Below are 27986 nucleotides of genomic sequence, written 5' to 3'. Positions count from 1 at the left end.
TTTACCTTTAATAGAGAAGGACAAGAGTAAGTGAAAAAAATTGTAAAAAGTACATTATCAAAATTATTTTTTATTCAAAGTGAAATACAGTAAGTTTCCATTCAAGAACTGTATCTGTTCATAAGCCTTTACATCATTTTGAAAAGAGACAAATTTCCTCCTTTAGATTTTCAAAGTACGTACATTCAGCTTTATGTTGAAGTTACACATGTAAACAGTGCCTGTTTGCCATCTCAAAAAAAAAAAAAAAATCCACACATACAAAACTTATACCTATTGGATATTTTCCAACTGTAGAACAGTCCTTTTCTCTAAGTCTTCAGCAAAGTGAGGTAAATTCCATCCCACAACAGAGCAGCAGCTGACATTTTATTCATTCACATTTATAAGGTGTACCTATCTTGAACACAGGTGCGTCTAAAACATATGGACACAAACAGGAGAAAAAAAATCCTTAAACAAGGATCTGGCTGAATTGTAAGCCTAAATGCAAGGAAAAGAGTATTTAATTCAGACTCTTACAAGGAATCTCCTTTCCTCTTATATAGGAAATGAAAAAAGCATGAGATTTATAGCATTTTTAAAATTTCATCAGCTTGTGATGACTAAGTTCAGGAAGAAGCAATCCCTTGACGTGTCTTTAGTTGCTACACACGAAAAAAAGAGGGAACTATTATTGTAACCGTTTGTTTTTGGTGAAAAGCAAGTTACTCTATTGAACTTCAGGAGACTAAAAGTCATTATAATCCTTGGGGAGGTAGGAATAGATATCACAGAGGTCTTTCAATCCATGAATTAAAAAAAGGCAAACAGGTAATCAGTCTTGTAAGTACATGGACATCAGCAAGTAGCAAGTTGAAAGCAAAAGACGACATTTACTCTCTCAGTGCATAGTCAGAGGCTGCAGAATTCCTTGCCAAATAATGTAAGTGGTCATGGAGGTTCAAAAAGCATGACAGACAAAGCTATGGAAAAAAAATCAGTGTTTCCTCAAACACCACCACCGGAGTTAGGGAAATTATATCTAGACACTTGCATAGTCCTCCCTAGTCATCTGGTATCAGCCACTAAGATGAGATACTGGGCTAGATCATTCCCCTTCTCCCTCCCTGTCCCCATTTTTTTAAGCATAGTAACCTCAGTGCTGCACTGTTATCCCTTTGTTTTTTGTGAAAGCATCTCTTATCTGGAGTGAATTTTCTGTGTCACACGCATATAACTTCTCAGAAGACAGTTTCCAGCTATTAGTTTTCAGCATTCTGGCTTGAATCACACAGCTTCCGTACACTGCAGCCCGTCTGGATCCTTAGTAGCTAAGTCACTCATGTGTTGAAGACTTTCTTCATTTTTCTCCGTTGCAGAGCCAGATTTAGGGTTTTGAAGAGAATGTCCTTGCTGTTCAGTACATTGTAGCGATTTACTTCCACTAACCTGCTAAAATCATATGGTTCAAAGGTAAAATTTAGCGTACGGTAAGGAGAATCCTTTGTCTCAATGACAAAGTCGCCAAAGGATTTCTCATCTTCTGATTCACGTTTAGCTCCTGTAGCAATAAAACAAACAAACAAAAAAACACTGACAGACTGCCTTTGAAATCAGATTCTGCAAAGAGGATATCACAGCTAACTCTTGGAACCTCAGCTGCTTCCCTGCAGCTCCTTTTCAGAGATTTCAGTTTCTTCAGGTCCCAAAGTGCTTGGAAACTGAAGCTAAAGTGTTATTACCCTTTCTGCTTCCACTAGTCCTGTGTCTTGAAGTAAAGAGCATTTCCAGTATGATAAATCATTCACAGCATCCATGATAACCATGCTCAAAATAGAAATATAAAACTTCCTAGAAGTGCTGTCCCACAACAAAATAAAAGATACTTTGACATCCTGAATTCAGCTGACTTGGAGATTAGTATATACTCATTCAAATATTTAACTTATGCTTTTAGCACCCTGTCACTTAATTGTAACTACCACTGTTGAAAGCTCACTATTAAAGTCATTTGCTATAAACAGTTTTGCTTGCTCCTATTGTATAACTCACTGCCTTGAGCCATATTAGATCCACCAGTTTGAAATTTCTCGTCATTAACAAGAAAAGGGAGCTAGAACCTGGCGATCATTTTAATATTAATACAGTTACTATTAGCAGCATACTTTACATCTCACCTGCCTGGAATAGTTCTGAATGTGCTTGTCTATGGGTTTCAAAGGTTTTCTTCAGGATGCTGTTTTCTCCTAGCATGGGAGAAATGGGACACTGGATTCTGTCTGCAGGTATGACAGATATGACCATGCTCCAATCTAGTATTATTGTCTGACAAATAAAGATGGGCTTTACATCCTCTATTAATCATGCTAACTGAAGCAAGGATTGTTTTCCATATCACTTGACCTTAAACTACAAGGGCACAGGCCCCTTAGTATTGAGTTATGTGATCTGGCAAACATACGGGTCTCCCAGGGCTGTTTATTGGCTTATTCATCAGTGAACAGATCAACTTACAATTTAATCTGATTTATAGTGCTCTCCTATACTTAAGACAATTAGAAGTAACAAAATCAACTATCAGGGCAAAAACAGGTTCAGAAGAAAGCAAAATATTGCCTATTTTGATTCTTATAGCTCTTAAATTTTTTGATTTCCCACCTCTTCTCCCACTCTTCCTTCCCCAGAAATGGTGGATGCTGATCTGTCTTAAATGAAAATAATGATTTAATAATTTATAGGGGAATACTAAGAAAGAGGACATGAAAAACACTGAGCCTACTCAAAATTTCCCCAGTCAACGCATCCAAAAGATTGTAACAATAGCACTTCTACAAAACAGTTCCCTTACCTGGAGCTTTATACTTCTGAAAGGTGTCATTCACCAATGGGAAATGAAGTACGATGGGAGCCTTTGGATTCCTATCATCCACAAACATGTAACACTCTTTTGGCTTCTTTTCATCTTCATCACTCAATCTGATTTCAGGAAAAGGAATTTCCCGCTCCTTGCAGTATTTCTGAGTCAGCTCTAAAACCTGTTAAACAAAAATCATTAATACCCTATCAGCAACACCTCTAAGATAGCCAAACAACAATCCTCAAAAGTAAAGAAATTCTTTCACAAAAAAGCAACATAAATCCAACTTCTAGACAAAGAAATTCAACTTCTCTGGTTAGTTTAAAAGCCACTTTTAAATTAGAAGGATAAAGTTATGCTATAAGGATTTAACGAGCTAAACAAAGATTCTTGTTTTAGGTGACATGAAGTTAGGCTTCTGAAGTAAAAGTTTTGAATCTTATTACAGTTCTCACTTTACATCTCCTCATACGACATTCACAGTACAAAGCACGGTACCACAACAAATATTTTAAAGATGTAAGGGTTTATTTTAATACACTTTTTCACTAGAGCATTTGTGTACTCAGCATCACAGTTGATCTGCTGCCATTACGAGTATGATTCTGTGCTTTTTTCCTCAGGCAATGCCTCATGTAATAATCCCCAGATACATCTCTCACCTCAAACGGAGCTTCCCAGGAAAAGTTGAACGACAAGATGACATCCACATCCCTTTCTGGCTGAAGAACCAAAGGAAATGGAGAATTGATAGAAAAACCACCATCCACCAAATACAAGCTCTCTTCCATGGGGGTCAGCTGGTTGGGAAATGCATCCAGATGAGTGCCTGGAAGACACTCCAAGTAAAACAAATAACTACAGTGCTTCATTACATACTTCGCTTATAAGGAGCAAGTTAACCCTATGCTGGGGCTATAGGAAAAGGAATATGCCAACATATACATTGGTCTTTGGTTATTCAGAGAATTAAGTGGAAAATAGGCCTACAAAATCTGATGAGAATGCCTCATATGATAGAAGATACATAGTGGATCAAATTCTGTGCTATGTGTAAAAAGTGGTAAATTTACTGACTTTAGCAGAACAAAGGCAAGCTTATATATGTTCTGCAACACTGCCTGTTACAGAATATTAACATTATATATCCCAGATACAGACTCATTTACCTCTCCAAGCTACAAACTTCTTGACATTGACATAATCTTTATGAAGATACAATCCCTGCATGAAATTGAAGGTTTCTCCACATGTGACCCGGGATGTGAAGAAATCCTGGAAAATTTGCAACAAGGGGCCCCCAGGTATAACCAGGCGAGTTTTCAGCCGTGTCGGATCTCGAAAATGGAATCTTCGGCAATCATCTACAGAAGCCAAGAAAGGAGGCAGAATACGTTACAAATGCTTCTACAACTCCAGCATCTTAAACAGACTCCTCTCCACTCTCAAGTTCAACCAGTTGACTTATGGCTGATTTTTTCCTCTAATAATTTCTACATTATAAAAAGGTATTATAATGAAATTTAACACAGTTGCACATTCTATAGTTGGATAATCTATATGCTCTATTTAATATGAATAGCATTACTCATAAAACATTGTCCATATAAATTCCAAACTCACACAATGAAACTCCTGTAACTACATGACAGCACTGCTTCCATTTCATAAAAAGACAGTAATCATCAACATTCCTTATAGCAGCATTTAAAGTTACAACAATATAAGGTGTGTGTGGGGGGGAACAACGTAAGGCTGCAAAAGGAGAGAGGAAAAGAAAATCTCCCTCCTCTTCTTACTATGAGGTTTGAACCATGCATCCGAGCATCTCACAATCTTTCACGTTTCCCTTTCATTGCTAGTGAGGTACCACACAAATGGAGAACAAAAACTGTCATAAAATATTACAAAATTCAAGCTGAACAAGGGTACTGAAACTCTATTTTCCTCCTCCTGATTAGCAGCCCAGCTTCTCTTCTTCCTTTTGTCATCGGAAGATTCCAGAACTGCAGTTTCAAAACATAACTCCCAGAACTAGCCCAAGTTTATAGCCATCAAGGTCAGAAACAAAATAATAAAGGAGGAGGAAGAGAAAATGTACTGAACAATGAAAATTGCTCTCCTCACTGTGTGATTGAAAAGAATAATATATGGCACAAGAGGGATGTCTAAAATGATTCTTTATGCTAGTCTTGAAAACTACACAGCACATTTTGATCTTTCTTATGATCTTTCTAAAAACAAAAAAATCCAGCTATTTAAAGGAGGTTCTTACCTATAACTTTGATGACATCTTTGAAAGAATCTAGAAAGCCCAGTCCTATACCAACCACTTTCATGCAGATATCATCCAAGCTTGCAGCAAAGGCGCTGCCCCATATTCCTGCAGGGGAAATAGAGAAGAAATCAATTCTCGAAAGGCTTGTCGCAATCAGTGTAGCCAAAAGCCCTATAACTCAGCTGCCATTTGACCATTGCTATTCTACCAGGTGATGTTTGAGTTTATACATTGAGTTGGTCATGTGAAATTCTGATACAATAATCTAATGCATAAATATCTACAAAGATAAGTTCTTCCATCAGCAAGGGAAAGAGAGCAAGGGAACGGGAAGATCTAAAACAGAAGTTTTTATGACCAGTATCATCAGGAGTAGATTGTGCAGAGAGATACAGAGAGCTAGAAGATTTAGTGCATAGTATCCTGTGCAAACATAATGAGATAAGCAATCAGCAAGGTATCCATTTGGGGACTCCAAGTAAGAGCAAAAATGGGCAAAGTTCTGTATTCCAGCCACATGGAAATGTCTGACTGAAGCAGTCGTTTTAGGAGCCATTGCAGGGCTCAGAGTTCCTGAAACTACAACACAAGGCTGAAAAATTCCAACATTGAGCAAACTGCTATTGTGTCCCATAGTCATGAAGAGAAAATGCTTTTAGTACACCAGCATTTGTTCATATTATCTATTAAGAAAAAACAAAAAAAGCAAAAAAAAAAAAGAAAAAAAAAAACATTTATAGTCTTCATACGCCTGACTGATTCTAATAAAACAGCATCTTTGTATGTAGAACATCACTGCCTGTAGACACATACAAGGAAGATGCTTCAAATGAAGACTCTCCATAGTCCTCCTACATACAAGCAACTGAGGCAAGTTGGAGAGACCAGCTAAATACTATGGCCATTACCATTACCACTAATAGCAGCATCTCTGGCATCAAAACAGATTTTGCTTTACTTGTTGCACTGACATGGTAAAGGACATACCATGTTTGAATTAATTTGTTACTCAGGCACACCATGGCACTAGCTTTAGGCTGCCATAGAGACTAATGCCCAATATGGCAACCAAAGCACACTTATAGACAAGTATTTAGGCAGGTACCAAAAGACTGTAAGCATCATTGAGGTCAGCCTTGGCTAAAAACAACACTGCCTCAAGCAGAGATTTTAAAGCACAAGATCATTTGCTTGGACTCTGAAGAAAACAATAGTCTTCCCTGACCTGTTTCCCCCCCCCCTGTTAATTCTGATGTGCTATAATATATCGCTGTAAGAATTTCATCTTAATTGAGGGGAAGGATCTCAAATTGACACACACGCCCTGTTTAAAAACATTTGACTGGTCTCAGCTTAACATTGAACATTAAACTCTTAAGACTTCTTGTTCAGGTCCTGTAAAGTATTCTTCCCCAGGAATCTTAAGTAGCCTTTTTACCAACAGGCAAGGATAAGGCTAACAAAAGGTAAGTCGTCTTCTGTCAAGCAGAAACCACCATTGAAAAAACTTCAGATAAGCAGAGAAGAGCAAAGATCTTGATACAATGAAGTAGCATTCTACAGCGGACAGCCTAAGCCCTGTGAGCACCACTGTATCTATATGGAATAGGATGATGCACAAGTTGGGCTAACTCTGATAAATTTCTGGCAAACATAATAAAAACATAAGCACTAGTTTTTGAAGTTAGTTACATTCACTGGGCTTTTTTTTTTTTTTTTTTTTTTTACACAGTAAGGGTTAGACTTTAATAAAGTCTGCTTGCAAACTTGAGACCATCAATCCATAACACTATAAAATTGCATCTAAACCTGCAGGTGCAGGGTTTGGCATTTTTTCCCCTTAATTCTTTAGGATAGGACAAAAACGCACAGGTTTAAGCTGATACCTCCCAAAAGCAGAGTTACTCCTTTCCATTTCCCCCCTCTTATTCAACACTAAGATCCTACCTTGTAGAAAACAAATCCTGGGCTCTGGATGTTTTTGGACGAGCCGCCCCATGAAGAACTCACTGTCAAAGTCTTCTGTTCGGACAAAGGCTCCATATTTGCGAAATCCAACTTCATAGGGAGTGAACTCACACCATTCTAAGAATAAGCCAACAGATCAGTGCAGTTTTATCTGTCTCAGAATACAAGAATACTCATGTGATTTCTCGTCACACAAAGATGACAAAAAGGAGAGTTTCCATCATCACTCTGGATTTTCCTGCCACTCTGCTCAGAGAGCCCCTATCTTATTCATCATTAATAAAATTTTGTCCAGGCTTTCATTGATTCAATAGTCTTTTTTTCTTGACTCTTAGGAAAAAACAAATCCCATCTTGCTCCATCTTGACTTTGTGAATGCAAAAACAACCTGCTTATTTCACCTCAACTTTAAACCACTGTGATAGCTCCCTTTTCTATCACATCAAACAAAAGCTGCTTCACTTCTCACAGCCTTTCATCACACTACTTATCTCTCAACAACTATTACAGTATTGACCTTACATTTCACTTGACCCATTGTGTCAGGCGTCATTATTTGCTTATTGAAATGGCCCCTCATGCTTGAAAGCTTTCCACAAACATTCACTTGTCAAATTCATTGTAGTCCAAGTTCTACCTTAAAATTCTTGTTCCTTGCATATACATGCACACCCTCCAAAACAAAAGGAAAAAAGACCAATAGTGGTATGTAGGTGAATGTAAGAGTTTGCATTCCTATCTCATTATATCTACCATCACTTGTTGCCTCATACTTAAGATTTCAAGTGTCCTAGAATAGGGGCCTTCATTTTGTACTGTAGTTTTACAACCAGCAAGAACCTCAACTGTTATCTAGCACAATTTCAATGACACTTGCAAGGTTACCAATGCATCATTTTACCTGAATCCTACACAAATCAAATATCTGAGACTACAAAAGTAAGATCCTAACTGTTTGAAGTAGGCCAACCAATGAATAAACACTTTAATCCTCTGACTTATACAAAGATTTATTACAGGAATCTTCCCTCTGAAACACCTGAAAGTTTCAGATATTTTCAAGCAAAGCATGTAGAGTGGCTGAGTTAAAACTCCTGCCTCAGTCTCACAGCGATAATGAAAGCTTTTGCAGATCAAGATACCAACACTCCACTAATCAATATCTGACTGCTTTTGTGCTAACCAACTGCTGCTTGAGCCAACTTTCCTTTTCTCAGCTACTTGTTAATTGAGTAGTGTTTCAACAAAAGGGACTGCATAGGTGCAAGGAATTTATATATTTTAAACAAACAAAAATAAGACTGCCATGTTCATACCTGCAAAGTCATCACTACTAATGTTTGGTCTCACGTTGACAGCAGCATAGATGGGATAGGGGTTCTGGGCCCATTTCACCGCTTCTTGCTGATCAGACAGCTTTGATGGGTCTTCCTGGTTACAGTGAGGAAGAAAAAGCACACTTCAAGTCAGACAAATGTTTTCTCTACACTGATATTCTGAAGGTCTTCTTAACATCTCTGACTGTAACAATACTGCTAATTCGAAGTCCCCTTTCCCCTCCCCCCATCTGTGATTCTGTGATGGTTAGCTTCACATGGAATATTTCTGCAGCTGTATATTTAGAATGTCAGCTGTTATTAACTAGCTAGTTACTCTTCTAACTGTAATTACTGATTTCAACTGACATAACAGCAATCCAGTTTTACAAAGCCAATATCTCCATTTTCTCAGGCTTAACCCACCAATACAAAAGCTATTCATTTTTAACAACAGTCATTCAAAATAAACAGTTTTGTTTTTCTTTCTTTAATAGCACTCTTCTAGAAGACTTCAAAATGCTTTCCCAAAGGGTGTTGGGAAACCTGGGGCCAAAAGACATGAGAACACATTATACATTCAGTAACATCTCCTATTCTAGAACAGTTCACAAAGAAAAAGATTAATTTCTTCACACACACGTGTGCGTATGCAGAGCTCCCACTTGGGAGACAAACAGCAGCACTCATCCAAAGGTGAGCTCCTTTACCTTCTGTTGTAGGAAATACTCCACAATAAGGCCCCACAAATCTGTGAAGGAAATATTCCGTCCACTACTCTCCATTGCATTCAGCTCTTGGAAATAATATTTCAGTCGTTCAGGGGAAAACGCCCCTCCTTTGCTGCTGGACACAGCATCCTGAGCTCTGTTGATGGCATCTTGAAGGTCCTTCTGTGACCAGTCAGGGTCTTGATACAATGTAGATAAACACCTGAAAATATTGCATGAAGAGCATCAGTAATAACATCTGTTCAAGCACTAATTTCTAGCTAGATACTATTAACTTCTGCAGCACTGAACTAAAAATCTTGAGAAGTCTCGCTCCAAGACAAAACATTATAGAGGAAAAAAAAAAGAGACTGCAACAATGGATCTTGGAATTCGAAAACATGGGGGGAAACCTGAGACCTATATGACAGCCTCCGCCTGGTTGCAAGCCTACCTTTCAAGGATGCTCCAAACATCATATATAATTCCTCATATGAGCCAGTTCATAAATATTAATTAACTCAAGTTCCCAATAAACATGAAAGGCAAGCAGATAACAAGGATGCTACTGCATATAGTGGTGGAGGCTACAACCTCCATCAGAATACAAGTCTGCTTAAATGAGAAACTAGTTTGGAGGCTCGCTGTCCTCATGAAGAGCTGACTAGATTTGCTTGAAAGTGACTTTCAATCAAAAGGGATGGCGAGATCATGAGGTTAGCAGAAGGATGCTACATACACAGGAGTTAGATTAACAGGCAAAGCTCTGTAAGTGAGGATCGCACTGTCAGGTTGCACAGCTTCTCAGAGACATCACAAAAACATCGTATTCCTATACAAAGGATGATTTCAACCACACACTCTGACTGGCCAGGTCTGACATTGCAGCACATTGCTTCAGCCTACCAAAGGGGCAAGCTGGTGCTACTCCTCCATTCAGCTGCAAGCAACATTTTGGAAGGCAGTGACACAGGTGTCTGCCCAGACTTGTTTCCAGTGACTTGCATCACCTCAGTTATCTTCCTGGAAACAGCAAGGAAATGGGGAATGTGTTTGACGTCATTACATGAATAAAGTTGCTCCCTCAGAACTAAGTTCCAGGAATTCAATTGCCAGGCTTGCAAAAGCAGCAGATCCATAAACTTAGCCAACAGCTGTACGGGTAAGAAGTGGTAATAAATGTCTTTTAGACACTTTAGGATTCTCATAAGAACTCTCAAGTGAGAACTCGCAGAACACTTAATTTCATTGTCTGTCTATAGATGGCACAAATGCAGTTTTGGCCATATTTTTGCACCAACCCTAGCGTATTCACCTATAAATTTCTGGAACTAACACTGCATGAAGCTTACCAAGTAGAGCCAGAAATGCCACATAGGTATACTGCAGCATCCAAAAGGCCCAGCTGCTGAAGCCCTGCTAGACTGCCATAGAACGATGTCAGTGCTCTCATGCCACCTCCAGACCCCAATACTGCTATGACTGGAACCTGCCAGCAGTAAACGAAAGAATCACAATCAAGGACTTCTAATTTGTCAAGAAATTACAGACCTAATGCTCTTTAAGAGTCAGTCTTACTCATATGAGACAAAGTATCTATTTCTATCTACATTCCACATAACCTCAGGTTTGATTTCAATCAGCACTCATTTCACTGTATTTTTATTGAAATACATTGCTTATTATAACACAGCAGTGCCATCACAGAAAAGGTCCTTACTGAAATTGTGATGTATGTTATCATGCACTTATAATTGCACACCATACCGTATCCTGATCTGAAACAAAAATTAATCATTTTCGAAACAGCAGCACCTAAAGATCACAGGGATCTTTAGGATGTTGTTCCTGTGGAATGAGCTTCAATTTAACCATTTTGAAAGTGACTCTATCTTCATGATTCAGAGTTCAAAGCCCCTGATACAGGAGCTCAACTAAGGAAGGTACAAACACACATCCTGAAATTTCAATTTTTTTGTTCCAAAAAATCCAAGATGCCCAAAATTTAAGAAATATAAGACTTTGCACTCCAGAACCAAAATACTGCAGGCTTCTCTCTCAGGCCATGCTCAGTAGGTTTCAGGCATAAGGAAAGTTCTATTGATTACATGCAAAGAATTCTAAAATGTTTAACTAAGTATCAACCGAAGGATTTTGCAAGTCTGTGAAAGTACTGTGCTCAATACCTCATCTTTCCCAGGGGATTCTTTTAAGTTAAGTGCTTTCTTCAGTGCCTCAGAAACTATTTTCTTCCTTCGATCTAAAAATTCTCTCTCCTCTTTACAGAGATCAAAACCCAGGCGTATATCAAGATCCCAAGTACTGAAATAGAAATTAAAAGTGGAAAAAACAGGAATGTCTCAAGGATTTGTAACTTCCAGGGAAAAGCAGTTGCTGTGAACACATTCTAAGCACTGAATTTAACCACTGGATCAAACCGTTCAATGACTAACATTCAAAATACTTAGACATACACTGGTAATGAGTAACAACAGCATTTGGAATTAAAAACTAAACACTTCCCCATTGTATCTTCTTTAATATCTAAATGCAAAGTTTGTATCAAACAGCCATTCAAGTTAAGCTTCATGAATTTTGCAGAAAGGAAAAAGATTCTCAGTAAGTGAAGAAAGAGGATTATATGAGGAGCAATTGAGATCACTGTATTAAACAGGATAGGAGAAATGAGGAGAGTAATTTTAAAACAAGAGTCTCCACACTTAAAGGGCGGGGGGCAGCAGAAAAACTTGCCAAAGATTTGTAGAAGTGGAGCAGGATCTTCAGTTAATGCAGCGACCCTACGACCTCATTAGCCAACTGCTTGCTTTTATGTGCTAGTCTGTTCTTTCCATTCCCTTCTTTCACCCTCCTCCATTTCATAATTTAAGCTCTTCACACCCTGAGGTGCCTTTTCTTACTTGCTACCACAGCACTCTGCATACTCTAGGAACTACTTGCATCGATAAAGCTACTTAAAATCAGCAGCAGCAGCTACCCATTTCTTAGGCTTAAGTATTAGGAACACACAGAAAATTTGTTCAGATGCCAGAAAATTTGTTCAGAATCCAGTAGGATTGATACCAATCCAATAAATGTTATTTTCAAAGGAAAAATCACAAGAAGAATATCAAAGGTGATTTTCTTTTTAGATCAATCCTAGAATACAGCGATTGAGACAATGGAGCTCCCTAGAACACCAGGAATAGTCATGCAGCTCCTTCACTACAAGAGTAAGGGTCTTTCCTCATTTTTAGAGGTCTTAGAGCTTCTCACTCACGTCTCTTCAGCTTTAAAACTCATATCCAAACTTTGTCCCTGGGAAAAGAAAGAACAAATCTTGTAATCAACAGTAACTTCACAAGTGAAATTATCGATCAGAATTGTCACCACATACTAAACAAAACACCACTCTCATCCGCAAAACTGTCTGTGGAACACCTTTCCCTTCCATCTATTTCAGACATATTTTCAAGAGCCTCAACAGTGAATAAACAGGCACCCAAAAATGATGATGAAAATATTTCTGAAAGTTTCTTGCTTCTCCTCCTCTTTGATATTTTCCTTTCGCATCCTGACTGTTTGCTTTGGAAAATGGTAAATGTTTAATGATTGGGTCTTGAAAAATAACTTTTTTAAAGAGCTTCACTGAGTAATTTCAGTGTTTCATTCTAGGTCTCCAAGACAACAGCACTGCTAAAAATGACGTACAGTTCAACTTTCCAAATGCCTACAGGCAGTGGAGGGAAAATAATTATCTTAAGCATGTTAAAACATATGCAGAATGTTGACATTACCTCTCCAAGAGAAACAACTCTGTCAACTTTTTGTCCAATAGGAAGGGAATTAACCGGTACAGTCCCCAGTCCCAGAACTGTTGTATGTTGTTCAATATCAGGGTTCACACCATCCTAATAAAAATATAAAATGTCATCTTAGTTTTCAGTCACATGATTAAAAAGTCACATCATGAAGACCATTATAACTAGACCTTTTCCAAAAATGGTCTAAGATTTTAAGAGATCTTGGACCCCTTTCCTGCTCTCTGCTTGACAGATCTTTGCTGGGATAATTTCCATCACTTTATCAAAGCTCAGACAGCTGCTGTTTTTTACATATTTGTATATATATTGTGTCTATTTTATATATATAAACACATATGTATGTATACATACATATACTTGCGTGCATGCACGCATGCGTGTATGACTGCCTCACAAGAATTTGTCTGCCAATACGAAATGTTCCTCCCAGAATCATTGTAGCAATGTGTGTCAAAGAGCCTACAAAGAAAGTAATATTCTGTCTTCAGAGCAGGATTTGAAACGATACCAGTAAGGCACAGTGCTAAACATCAACAAAATAGCAAATAGGATAACAGCCCTACGGACAAACGTGAGCATGAAAATAAATTAAAGAAAACCCACCGTATTTACAAGCAGAGCAAATGAAAGTTTATCATCAGGAAATCTTTTAATGTTTTCTCTCACACTGGGCTAGTAAATTCTCTTACAATAGTGCTGCATGCATATTTCCAGGCTAAAAATACATATTAAAAAACTCAGATAAGAGGGAAACACTCAAACCCACACAGCTGGCTAGCTGGGCCAGAGCTACTCACCATAGACCTCACCCCATGGGAGGAGGCAGCACCTTAAATAAACAACAGCTTGTCACCTATCCCAGAGCAAGCACAGAAAAGGGATAGAAACAAGGAACTACTCACACATATGCCAGCTGTCTGCTGGCAAAAACAGCGGAATCAGACCAAACGCACCTCTAAGCCCATCATGCTCCCCCTAACAGACCAATAACAAATACTTAGGTACAGGGGAAGCAACACTACTACGTTACTGTCTCTCTCCTCCCTCTAACAGAGGAAAGGTCAGATTGAAGACCCTTGTGCTCTATATACCAGCTCTTGAAGCAGTTTGCTTTACTAGCTACTAAGTATCTATTTGGTTGAGGTTTGCCACCTGGGCCTGTCTCTGGACTTCTGCTCTGTTTTCACTTAGTCATCTCTGATTTTTTGCTTACTGAAGTCCAGGTTTCTGCTCTTCAGTTCATGCTCTCTGCTCAATCCCACTCCAAAGTTACTACTCCATATTCCTTCTTGTGCCCTCTTACACAGTCACCTCCACTGTAGTTGAGACCAGCATCTTCCTCCATACTGTCTGACTGCCTGTGGGGATGAATGACAGCACAGAATAGTTTCTTTGCTCTCCTTTTTGGTGTTTGGCCATACTGGGAGAAGCCATCACAGCAAACGCTCAGTCAATCCTAGGGAATATCCACACAGCACAGGTACCAGTAGAAACTGTGAGGTGATGGACAATGCTAAATAAACCTGTGGTAATGGTATGTGTTCTGCAAGTGTCTAACACAAAAGATTTGTATATAGACTATTCCAACAGCTAAAAATGAAGACATCTTCATGTAGTGAGCACATGCAAATTCAGATACTTTTTATCCCTAAGTTTGAACAGATTTTAAAGGATTGGGGAAGGAACAATTCTAACACAAGTTCACCTCCTTTCCCAATGTAAAAGATGCAAAGAAATCTGCCAAGTTTTTATTCAATTTTTTTAATTAAGAAAAAAAAACTATTTTTAAAGTAGTAACAGAAAAACTTCACTCTTCACACAAAAATTCCTAATGCTTAACCAGAAAATAATAAATCAGCTTGAAACAGGCTTATAGCCTAGAAAAGTTTGACCTGAGCAGTTACAACATGGCAGCAGTAAGTGTAATTGAAATGGAGTATCTGGAAATTGATGAGTAATTTTAATAACAGATAGTTGCTTCAGCATCACATATAGTATTCAACAAGAAACTTGCTTCCAATGCAAGCTTCTGATAATTCATACTTACCTGAATGACATACCAAAAATTGATGTCTCTGACATCTGAAGAAGTCCTTAAAGTTCTTACAATGAACTTAAATCTGTTCAATTTATGTTTAAGGACATTTTTATGGACCAAAGGCATAGGCTTCAGAGTGGATTTATTCAGAAGTGAACTGTAAACTCTGCAGTTGTCTGCATATCTGCTTACCTGTAGGACAGATATGGTTTGCTCCAGCTCCACTTGCAGTTCTGGATGCAATTCTTTGTCCACATGAAAGACAAATGAGGTTCCATAATCTTGCTCACTGTCAGGTCTCCAAGGAATACACAACTGTTTCTCATATGCCCCTGGAACAGATAGCTTGACCTCACAGCTCCCTGTGTGACAATGTGGACATTATGCTAAGAAGTTTAGATCACAGGAAATAAATTTAAGTATATGTAGAAAATCAGATACTGTTCATAGAAATACAGCTGAGACTAAAGAGGCACAAGTAAAGACTCCTAAGCTCCCACGTTTGTAAATATATGATGGGAGGGTCTTAAAGAGGACAAGGCCATATTCCTCTTGGCAGTGCCCAGTGATAGTATGAGACACAATGGAAACAGACTGAAACACAGGAAATTCCACTTGAACGTAAGAAAACGCTTCACTGAGGGTGATTGAACACTGGAACAAGATGCCCAGAGAGGTTGTGGAGACTCCATCATTAGAGATATTCAAAAGCTTAATGGAGACAGCTCTGAGCAAGCTGCTCTAGCCGACCCTGCTCAAGCTAGGGGCTGGATCAGATGATCTCCAAAGGTCTGTTCCAATCCCAGCTACCATCAGATTCTACAAAGTCTCTCTCATGTGGTGCCCAGTAGAAGCAACCCAATATTATTTAGCTTTAATTTTTAACATTGTATTAAACAATTGTTTTGAAGGAAGCAAATAAAAACGTACTGTAACACCAGAGGATCAAGCCTCCTCTCTCTCCCAAGGGACAGAGGTACTGAAAAGTAGACCTGCCTTAAATTCTGCAGGCAACCCTACCTTGCTGTTTCTCTTTTGATTTTTCCTCTCTGTTGACAGTGCCCTGCAGAGACAAACAAGGATGAACCTATAAAAAAAAAAAGAAAACAGTTCTGGTTATGAGGTTTAAGTTCACTTCACTGTTGAAGCTTAATCTACCTACTATAGTAGGATTGGGTTTTTCTGGCAGGTTGTGTTAGTAAACAAAAGAAAAAAAACAAAAAAACTAAAACACACCTCACTCACTGACAAATATGTGCTTTCACATAAAGAGCAAGTTTTGTTTCAGTAGGAAAGGATTATTTGTTCTTATTTCACACTCAAAAGCGCTCTCCTATTCCAGACACTATTCTTCTTTGGAACCTGTTCGTCATAGGTCTCAGCACTTGAGTTTTTTCTGCCAAGGTTTTTGTTTCAATGGCTGCATGAGTGCCTGTTCACAACTGACTCAGGTCCAAGTTAGCACTTCATAAAATCTACCATGACTTTCTGTCCTGAATTGTCCATGTCCTCATGCAGTTTAGTCTCACATCAATCAGCTTCCTTCAGGCAGGAGATGAGAGATTTAATTGGCTATATTGGATAAATAATTGGATATAATTGCTCTCAAAGACATGAAACTCTTCTACTGCCTGAATATAAGACTGATTTGCTGAGGGAAATATGACTACAAGAGCCTCTCTTCTGTGCAACAGTCTACACTGCAAGCTACAGCACTTAAATTTGGAACATCACCACAGATTTTTTTTTTTCCACTTATCAGGCCTCCAACAGTTACTAGTTCTTGTCACAAACCCTTTGATTTGAAGTTAAGCTAGCAAAACCATAAACAATTGTTCCATACAGGAACAATGTGGAAGGCAGAAGTGCATTTCTAAAGAAGTTAGTTTTGAAGATCTGGTTTCATTTTAAATCTGAGTATTTCCAAATTCTCTAAAAGGTTGCAAATGAAGCCATGATATTTAGATGTTGACATTTTTAGGGTAGCAAACATTTGACTGAAACAGAGTTTAAACATTTTTCAAGAAAAATGGATATTTTCAACAATGATGGAATTTTTCCCACCTCCCCTTTTACCTTATTGCAAAACATCAATCCAAAAAAAAAAAAATTCATTCACAAAACTAAAAGAAAAAACACAGCATTCTGAAATAAAGCAGTCCCTCTCCATTGGAAAGCAAGACAGGTAACAGCACTTGTACTTTTAACACATAATGCACCAATATTTTAGCCTGACATTTCCCCGAAAGAACAGACGAATCACTCAAGATGAAGCCTCCTGCTTTAGGACTCAGGTGTTATCTACTTCCAAGGAGACTGAGTCTCATTACTAACGGCACTCTGAAAAGCCTGGAAATAACAGATTTTAAGATAAGAAGGTAGATAATACCTGCCCAGCATCTAAGTGAAAGAACTAAGGCTACTTTACAGGACTCAGTAGCCTTCTAAAGACAATTTCTGCATCCTTTTAAACAGTCACTTTATACTCCACTAACAAAAAAGTTACTCCTCTTACAAATCAGCAAATTGTATAGACTGAGAAAAACTTTTAAACCATCAAATAGAAGAACAGTTAGATGTCAGAGAGGAAACAAGATGTCTGGATTTAGGAGATTAATGCTAAATAATTCCTGTCCTCTCATTACTAAAAAACCTGCTTTGAGGAGTAAATCCCAAAATATTATCTATTTAATACCCATGCACTCACCACAAGGACTCCATTGGTCAGTACCTCGGCAGGAGTATCTGAGCTGTTAAAGGAAGAGATTTAATATAAATCAGTTTTGGTTTTGATTTGCCTCATCCTACTTCATGAACTAACTGCTTGAGTAACAAGTGGAAAAGGAATGGCTGCGCAAACGATACTCTGACACTAACTATATTTCACTTCACAGCAAAATGGGAAAAATTCACTACTGAAGGAAAAATTCCTCTGCAACTATAAGCATATGCTGTAAGCTCTCCCATCTCAGTTATTTTGATATTCTAAAGGAAAGCTGAGACAGACTACTAGATAAATAAAATATTTAGGTGACTGCACTGCAAGGTTAACTATAAAAGTTTTCTTTTTCTAACTAATTAGCTCATTCCAAAATGACGAAGTCACTCCTTTGCAGTGTTGCCACTCCCATACAGACCAACAAAATTGTATTTCTTCAAGAACGCCAAAAGTTTGGTGATTGTAGCTTTAAGGACATTTGCGATCAGCCTTTGGTGAATTAATTCAGAAAAAGCAAAGAAAATGTCAGGCATTAGCTTTCTTTTTTCTTCTTTTTTTTTCTTTTTTTTATGGATAACAATATCACTGCACAGAAAATGTAGCTAAGACAACATATCCAAAGAGCACAAGTTCATTGACTTCTTTTCCAACTCACCATTTTTCCAAGTAAAATTCTACATCCAGCTCTTCATTAGCCTTTAAAAACAGAAGTTGGACACAGGTCATCTTTGACTTTGAACACAACAAGTTCTTCCAACAGGTTAAGCTTTCTTCCATTTAAAAACCTATCCTAAAGACTTTTGTTACTTTTACAAAAACTCCAGTTAAATTTGAGGGCTGAAATTTATGCCATGCTTTTTGTTCCTTAAACATTCCCATTGTCCCAGCCATCCCTTTTCTGACAAGACATGTCTGTGTTTAAGGCTACAAGCACAAACCAGCAAGAGTTGGCTCTCAGATCCATTACTACACTAATGGAAAAATAAAACTCTTTTGGGTCTAGCACTACCATAGTACTGTCTGAGAACAGCTTCTACAGCAGGCTATATGCTTTCTTACATTTATTATTTCAACAGATCACACTTTCGGTTATTCTGTCATATATAGACTTTAATCCATCTTTCTCCTCCAAGCATCTCTCCTCTTTCTCAAGCACAGAAAGCGCTTGATACCAAACATAACATAGCTTTTAAAATAATTGAGTAGAGGCTAATTTGGGCAATTCTCTTCACTAAAGCAGGAGCTTCCAGTCGCACAGTAACTGATCAAGGGCCACATTCAGCATTCTGGAAACAGAACAGAGTTAGGAGGAAGGAAGAAATCACTAAACCTCTTCCTTTGTTCACGAACCACCTAAATTGCCTGTAGCACTGCACGACTAACACCTCCCTTCTAACCGCATACCAGTTAGTCTGCTTCTGATCCCACTAAGAGCATAGCTTTCTCAAGAAAGCACATCATTGGCTCACCTTTAACCTAGGCCTACCGGAGCAGGGTGTCTGAGGCAGGCTCAGATGATCAGACTCATGATAGCTATGTAAAACATGCTATCTCGCTGCAAGGCCATGAGCAGGTGCATAGTGACTAAGAGTAGCTGATATATGCCAGTGTCACCCACACAAAACAGAGTTTAAATGTGACTGAACATAGTAGCTCAGAGAAGATAAGCTATTCTTAGGCTTTTGACTTAAACACAGAGGTAACTTTTACAGCAGTAGACTTCTTTGTTGCAAACTGATATGATCAAATAAGCAAATCCACGATCCCCAGAGCAACTGCTAACTGCAAATGCCTTTAATTTTAAACCTTGTATACATCCTTCTTGCCTGCTGGAAAAAACAATCCCCTCTAAAGGTGTTTCAGCATCTTCTGAAAGAGACCAGTCATCCCAAGCTTCCTTTAGCCAGGCATCCAAAAACTGTAGAAGATAAAAATCACTAGAGATTTTATAAAAATCTCAGATGACAGTAAGCACATATATGCTGTCATCATCTGTTGCAATATTTTCCCTTCTGCCTTTTACAGCCTAGTCAGAACAATCAACACATACTTATGTCCTTGACCTAAAGGACATAAGTACTCCTACGTCCAAGTGACAGTCTCCTATCCTAATTAGCAAGAATTTAGGATTGCAGATCAGGGTTTTCCAGTTTCCTGTTTACACTGAAGTCCAAGCAGAGAAGAAGTCTGAGTTCCCAATGATCTGGGATCCTCCACAGAAGATCAAATGCAACAGGTATTCAGACATTCAGTAGCTACATTGCCCCTGTAGAAGTAGCAGCCTATACGATCCTGAATACGATTTAACATTAGCTATATGAGACCCAAGCAAACGGAATAAAGAATATCATCTAATAATAGCTTCCCATTTAATACCAATTTTCAAAGAGGCTGCAAAGAGACACCAAACCCCTGCAATTGCAGGGGATCCACTATAGGTGCTGCTCAGTTTCTGTAATGACAAGTCACAGCTCTTCAGAGTTGACTTTGGAAAGAGACTTGGACTAACCTCAGGGTTCAACCTGAATGTGCGCAGCAGAGGCTGACCTGGCTTCATACCCCCTACATCGAAGACCACGGAAGTGAGCTCATCACTAATTAGGACATCCTCATCATAAAGAGTCAGTTCCAGAATGTTCTAAAAGCAATCAGAAAACAAACAGCATAATGAAAGAGACAGTGATGAAAGAAAATCTTGATAGTTGTAGGCAATAGGAGTCTTACACATTAATTATTACCTCTCTCCTTTCCCATCTCTGAAGAGGGTTTACTACTTCCTGCAGGACTTACAGCATAATTAAGAACAAAGCCTCTAAGTAACAATGTTTAGCTAAAAAATTCTGAGCTCCCCAAGAAGAGAGCCACACCAGCTGACGTGTGCATGACACCATCCACCAGCTCAGCCCTGAACAGATTTGCCTGAGGAAGGAATAGCAATTTGCGCTGGAGCAGCAAGAGTCACAGCAGGATGTGACGTGACACCTCGCTTCCTGCTCAGCATCACCTCTGCATGCAGGTAAGCCCAGGGAAAACTAATGGAAATGGACAGGAGGTACACAGCACACCCAGCAACCCTGCAGCAACCAGCTTGCAAGGAGACCAGACTGAATTTAGACTTGTGCTGATGTAGCCCCCTAGCTGTAGCCAAACTGAGGCTTTATGAGCCTGCAGGGGAAGAAATCATTAGAGCTGATAGTTCATTCAGTCAGGTCTTGCCAAGTGGCACAGTGATGTGAATTTGCTTAGTTCCTGCTCTTCTGACTAAGCTTCTCATGCTACCTACCGTGTAGAACCTTAGGGCAAGTACAACTACAAGATAACAGCTAGAAAGTAGAAGTAGAAGCAATCCTGAAATAATAGTTTCCATTACAAAGGAAATTCCTTAAAATTTTATCAAGTAACATCTTAACTTCTCTTTTCTGAGTTGTATCACAAGGACATTCATGGAAAATTCTTCTAGCTGTGATCTGCAAAAGAATGTACAGTTACAAACTGTTGTGGTTATCACTGGACAAGTGTGGTATAGCTTTTGCTACTGCTCACACTGCCTATGTGAGTCACCTCAGATACAAAAAAAATGTTTTTGAAGGTAATAAAGATCCTTTAGTTTTGAACGAAAGAGCAAGCCAACATACAACCACATGTAGCCCAACCAGCTTCACAAAACAGACTCCTCACCTTGACAGCACTATGGATTCGATACTGGAAAGTTTCATTCCATTCTGGGTTATCCGAATTGTCGACAACCTGAGTTCGTGATACTACTGGAGATGCAGTGGGCAGTTTCAGTTCCACATAGCAGTCTGCCTTGGACACTGCAGCAAAGAGTGCAGAGACAGATCTCAGAAATACTCTAGTCAAATATGCTCTTCCCATCAGCTCCTCACTTTCGGGATCTTGTTGCATCATAGAAGCAGACAAAATTAAAGCTGAAATTGGAGAACAAAAGCTTGGAGAATAATGAAGCAAATATATCTTTAAATAAGAGCAAACTAAGCGTTACATATTGACACTTTTTTTCCTCATTTCATCCAAAGCAATAAAGTCCTTCATAAAAGGGACTAGTGTACAAAATAAAGGGAGCACTTCTCTTTTCAGAAAAGTTTACTGGTGGTATCAGGCCCCCCAAAAAATCCTTCCCTTGCCATCACACAATTCAGTCCACTTGACAGGGTCCCTTAGGACGTTCTTGCTGTCAATTTGCCAGGAAGTTACCCCAAGATACACAGCTTTTACCAGACCTCTTTCATTTGTAAAGTTTTGCTTCCAGTGCCAAGAATCTAATACAGTATTAGATTGAACAATGTAGTTTTAATAGAAAGGGAGACAACTTAAACGTCTTTACTGCTGTCGCACTTCTTGATCTCTCTACAGCTGTTACCTGACACATTCTGCAGTTCAGACTTTCACATAACTACATGCTCTCATCTTGTTTGGCTGGGAGATGGGTCTTCTCTGTTGCCATCTCCTACAAACAAAATTAATTCTAAGAGATTCCTTCCTTCCTCCAGAAATGTCTTCCAGTTAGGACTTCTTTAACAATGCAAGCATGGGAGCCATTCTTCATTCCAGTTGAACAGATAGATCATAAAAAGGACTTCTCTGTAGTCTGATTCTAGCTCTCAGCATTTCAGCAGGGCATTGAAATAGTATGTTGAATGCCTCGGACAAATTTAAGGTAAATGAATATCATAAGGTAGTCTAATCTGGAGAATTTAGATCTCCAGTAAGTTTTAAAAACCCAAAAGTCCCAGAGAGCTCTTTCATCATGGATGTGTAAAGAAGAAGGAAATATCTATCATGCTATCAGAAACAGATAAATAACAGTTTTATTCTTGGACTCAGCCAACCACCTTACCTCTTTAAAAAGCTTCAAAGATGTAAATAAAATAGCAGACAAACAAAAGAAAGGGGGACTATAATTAATTGAGAAAATAAACATTTGGAAGCTAGAATTGAAATGAAGGTTGCTATATCTAGTTGGAAGAATACTATTTCAGCAGCAGCAAGGGTGAAAGTTCCCATGGCCAGATAGCTGAATCCAGACAAAGGAACGCAGAGAGGGCCACGGTAGGCTGTGCAAAGGAGCAGAGAAGTAAAAGGTTTCCAGGACTTACTTGATCCTGTTCTGAAAGGCAGCAGAGTGGCTTGGCCTCCTGTCAAGCTTTTAAAATAGATACAATGCTTTACAAGAGAAACCTTTGTGTAGATACAAATAAAGGCAATATACTCTATGTAGGTTTATGAAGTTCCTATAACAATAGTACTTGTGTTGCAGGTGTTCACTGAACAAAATATCAGTTTTCATAACACCTTGATTAAATACTTACATAGATCTGTACCCTTGATGTTTCTGGCTCTGAGTACTTTTACTGTTAGGTTGTAGTAAGGGTGCTTCTCCCACTGAAAAGACAGGAACAAACTCAGCACAACTCAGCTGCAATACCTCTTCTAAAACCACATTAGTGTCAGTTCAGAGAAATGAAGCAGACCAACCAGCTCAAAATAACCTACAAATAACTCCTAGTTTTGAAATAAAAGCAGTACTTTCAATGTCCTGAAAGACAACCATGAGAGGAAAGAATGAAACTTAATATCCTTTCAGCACAGCAACAAGTGATGTCTTAGGCTAACTCTTCCTAGACTTCAGAGGAAAAAAAGTACATTACTTAGGGTTTCCTCTAATTACAGATCAATTTTCAGTTGCTTCATTAACTCACGGATGCTGAAGGATAAACAGAGACTGAAGACACTCCAAATAATTTTCAGCACGACTTGGTTAGTTTAAGAGCATCTGCCAAGGACACATACATATTTGTGCAACAGCACACGTGCCAAGAAGCTTAGTAGCACGATCTGAAGATGTAGAGAGCACACATAGTTTAGAAGCTGGGGGGAGGGAAAAAAAAAAAAAAAAAAAAAAAACAAGACATACATATTATACTGCACATCTTCACATTAAGTGAGTGCCATCCACCCTGAGCACTGAATGAAGTTAAGAATCCCTCTGGGTAAAAATTACATGCACAGGCTAGTTTTAAGATCTCACACTCAGACACCACATTAAATCTGTACAGACAAATTGAAGTTATACCATTATTACTCTTAAAGAGCTTATTTGTAACATTAACATGTTAAAGATTCCCCTTCCCTATTTGTTTCTCAGAGCAAAACATGCTTTTGCACCTAATTTCACCCTGAGCTCTGCTCCTCTGATGTTATTTTTTCTTCCTTTGTAAACCTTCCCTAACGACTTTTATTTTCTTCAATCACTGAGATTAATTTCTCAGGCAAAGTCTGCGTCTGCCCCCTTTACCTCCCCAAGTCCTGAAATGGGCTACAGAAGGAAACTCAAAGTTCAAAAGATTATTTGCACCGATGGCCTAAGGGTGCTGCAATTCTCCATGCTGCTGAAGCTACACGATCACACTCCCACACACACCTAAGCAACCCTCACTAATGAAGTAAACCTGCCCTGACTGATCGCCTCAAACTCAGACACCGTCAACAAGGAAGCACGGGACACGAAGGCTCTGTCCTGCAGGCAGCACACCCCTCTTGCTGCACACCATGCCTCAGCACACCATGCCTCAGCACAGAGTCACATGCTGGCAGGAGGGAAACAGTCCTTTCCAACTGTCTCCAACAACAGGTCATCTGTAGCCAATCATGATACAGTTGAGTATAGATTATGATCTGGGTGTGGTGAACATCAGGGCCATATCATGCAATAGACATTTCACTTTGCTTCCAAGCCTGGGCTGTTAATTATGCCAGAACCTTCCCTCCTGCCTTTTCTAGTTATATTTTAGCTGAGGCATAACATATGACAAGGTGAACTTGAAGAGTAATGGAGCATGAGAACATCAGATGTGTTTTACCTGATCCCAAGGGAAAGGTAGGCAAGAAACGCACATGGAAATTTCCTAGTAGGACAGCAGCTCTATCTGTACACTGGTGGTCTGTGGCATACACATGACAGGTGCAAGCAACCAACTTCTACTTCGCAGTTTACTGATTCTTATGTCCTTTCTCCAGAGCTCAGGAAAGTGCATCTGAAGCAAAAAAGCCTTAAAAATCCTTAAACGAGTGTATGAGACTAAGCGCTCACACACTCAGCCAGCTAACTATCTGCACCTTGCATATAAGCTGAAGATGTTGATGCAGTAACAAGGGACTATATAGCAGGTTACAGGATCCAGTAGTCTTTTCTCTACTGTAACCCAGAATATCTGTCTGTAAACAGTGGGATGTCAGTGTTGAGATCCACCGTCACCTCTCAATGGATGCAGACGACTCATCACAAATGCAACGATTTCATTACAGAAAGGTTCTCAATGGAGGGTGAAAGAAGCAAAGTGGCTACTTCAATCAAAAAAGTGTCAGCTAAAGGAGAGCTTTACTTGCTCTCACCTTGCTCCTAAGTGAACTATACTGCCCATGATTCCCTTCCTCCCCATTTCAACCACAGTGCCACAACAGCTTGTTTTTACACCCAAAAAGCCAATTCCCGCCTGTCCTGAGCACCTCCCCAAGAAGTGTGCACCCATAATCAAGAAAGGAGACTTCAAAAACCCATCCAGCACCCTGGCGGTCTAGAAGTCAGTCTTGCCACCAGTCAAGTGATAGATAAGTAGCACTGTGAACAGCTCAGGGTCACAACAGCAGTGACAACTGCTTGGTTTTCAGTTTCTGTTGCCATTACACATGTGAAACTAAGGCTAAAGTTTGGAAAATTAAATCATATTGAATTCACAAGCACAGTCAAGATCATCTGCTTCCCCACACTCCTCGCTCTACTACTATTAATTAGTCAGTACAAAATTGATTTTCATTGACTAGTAAAATTAGTCAATTGTAAATTGTAAAATTGTAAAAATACATTTTTTTCTACAAGCCAGCACCACTTTGCTTTCTAAACAAAGTATATTTAAGTGAGCACCCAAGAAGAAACATTTTCTACCATGACTTCCCAAATAAAGTAAGTCAGCAAGATATCCCGGCAAACAGGAAGGCACGGTGCCATACAAACAGCAAGCCATCTTGTGACATTCAACGATCACCTCAATTTGAGGTTCTAGACGTAGGGCAGAGGAGGCAGGGAACTGGAGATCTGAGAGACCAGGACTCCTACGTGAAGGCTCCTTCACAAACACTTCACCACAAACCAAAAGCGAGGTTATCGGCCAGATCATCTTACGCAGTGGAACGGTTACAAACCAGTTAAGGGACAAACGCTTTGTAACTGTCTTATTTTCTGTGGCTGTACTACACTATTTTGTCTCCAGTGACAAAAAAAAAAAAAAAAAAAAAAAAAAAAAAAAAACATTATGGTAGTGTCTCTCAAGAAAGTACTCAGTTACTAGTTTACTTCTGTTCCCCAAAATCTAAGGAAAACAGTCTTCCTCTGCACTCTCTCACACACAAGCTCCAACTGAAATAAAACCCTAGAATCTACTTCAGCATTTTCGCATTTTCGTTATGCAAAATTTTTCTCCCACGAGAAACATTTTGATAAATCATCGCAAAGGTACAGGACTCGTTTTGCACACATGCAGCAACGGGAAGTGCCTGCCAAACAGAGCAGCTAAGGAATGCCGTCCCAAAGCACGCACTGCAATTCGTCTTACCTGCCAGCGATAAAAGCCGGTCTCCTTCCTCTCCTTCCTTTGGAAAAGCACAGCAGCGAGAAAAGGCAGCACTCTGGGTGGCACCGGGCCCCGCAGCAACTCGTGGAACATGGCGAAAACGGTCAGTAGAAAGCTTGACAGAGGAGTACGGAAGACACAAGTCCCCCCCGGAGAGGCGGCCACCACCGGCTGCTTATCACAGGCTGCGGCTGAAGCCTCGCGCAGCGCCAGGCTGCCCTGAGCCGCGGGAAGCGGAGGTGTGGCCTGCACTTGCCAAACAGCCCCGTTCCCAGCCGCCCTGGCCGCGGTTGGAAATGCTGGTGAAAGGTAAGGACAGCACAGCAGCACTGCACAGGGACGCCCTGCGTAGAAGAAAGCGCCGCTCTGTGATTAAACTACAACCTCAACCTTCCCCGCCCTCCGAGGTCAGATTTTCTTCCAGGGCTCCAGCAACCCAATTCAGGACTTTGCCCATACCACACCCTTTCTGAGCATCTGTATACCACAGAAGAGTATTTCTAAATAGAAAAGAAATTCCCATCCAACAGGCCCAAGCGAAAGCCGAACTTGCCATTGACACCAGCTGTTCAGGTAAGTCACAGAGAGCCCCGAGTACGGAGACCAGATCCAGTCTGTATTAAGATGTATCAGGGAAAACGACCCAGCACCACCTCTAACTTCTCACTGCTAGAGCAGTCTGCCAAATCCCTCTTTGGTCTCATTTCTGCGTGGCAGTCTTGATTTTTCAACCAAATGCTCTTGAAAATTTGTAGAGTGGATAAGGCAGATTTTTATGGATCTATTGCGCTTTAGAAGTAGTAAAGATGAAAACTGTTTGCTGGAAGTGATTAATTTGTTAACAGCTGCTGACAACTGGGTTGTCTGAGGATTTTTTTGAAGAACAAACTAAACAAGCAGACCAATATAACTTAAGTATTGAAACAACTAGAAAACGGTACAGAATGTATTAAAGCTGTCCAATAGCATGTCACCAACACAGACAGACATAAGAACATGACACGTTCTCAACACGGTCCCATTCATTAACCATTTCCTGTCGTTATTGTCAGCCACTAGATCAGAATTCAAGAAAATAAAAAAAATGTAGGAACTGGCATTTAGGAAAACACAAACAGATCAGTAATAGTTATTGGATTTTCATACTTACAGTCAATGCACAGGGGGAAAAAAAGTAAATACAATGTCATTTTTAAAATAGTCAGCAATTGACAAAGCTCATTCTCTGTTAAAATGGTAAGGCAAAGACAAACTGAGTTGAAAAAGCAACTCCTTTGCATTTTTACATACCACTACAAAGAAAGTGGAACACAGTCACATTAGGTTTTATTTATATTAGCAAATTCGCAGAATCTTAAGTGTGATTTATTTATACTAATATGGTTTATTTTGTATTTAAATTAATATAGATCATTATAACATAGGAAAACTAAGGCAATCTCACATACCTGAGCTAGTATCATTCTCATTGATGATGTTAGCTCACACTAACATTACACTCATTCTAAACCAGTTACTACAAACAGTATTTAAAACTTTCATTTTATGATTGCCTAAATGTGTTAAATTAAGCTTACCTGCCTCCTCCTGAAGCTCTCTGCCCTCTTCCAATAAATCTCAGTAACGCAATCTTATGCTGACGGTATTTC

At 39.3% G+C, this 27986-nt stretch overlaps 1 protein-coding gene across 1 annotated transcript; it reads right to left on the bottom strand.

Annotated features, from left to right (window-relative positions):
- Window positions 1-171: 171 nt before the first annotated feature.
- On the bottom strand, window positions 172-26430 carry PLA2G4F (phospholipase A2 group IVF). The gene is made up of 20 exons (XM_062577125.1): window positions 26320-26430; window positions 23020-23092; window positions 21368-21504; window positions 20199-20327; window positions 18345-18385; window positions 17678-17720; window positions 15991-16057; window positions 15163-15332; window positions 12906-13019; window positions 12389-12426; window positions 11298-11433; window positions 10464-10600; window positions 9112-9334; window positions 8402-8516; window positions 7065-7202; window positions 5115-5222; window positions 4009-4203; window positions 3502-3668; window positions 2831-3017; window positions 172-1543 (listed from the first exon to the last, which is right to left on the bottom strand). Exons 1-20 carry the CDS (start codon window positions 26428-26430, stop codon window positions 1323-1325), a joined length of 2550 nt encoding a protein of 849 aa, XP_062433109.1. The 3' UTR covers window positions 172-1322.
- Window positions 26431-27986: the final 1556 nt, after the last annotated feature.

This window comes from Rhea pennata, chromosome 5, assembly GCF_028389875.1.
Source record: "Rhea pennata isolate bPtePen1 chromosome 5, bPtePen1.pri, whole genome shotgun sequence".
Taxonomy (NCBI): domain Eukaryota; kingdom Metazoa; phylum Chordata; class Aves; order Rheiformes; family Rheidae; genus Rhea; species Rhea pennata.
This window is presented reverse-complemented; position numbering and strand designations above follow the sequence as displayed.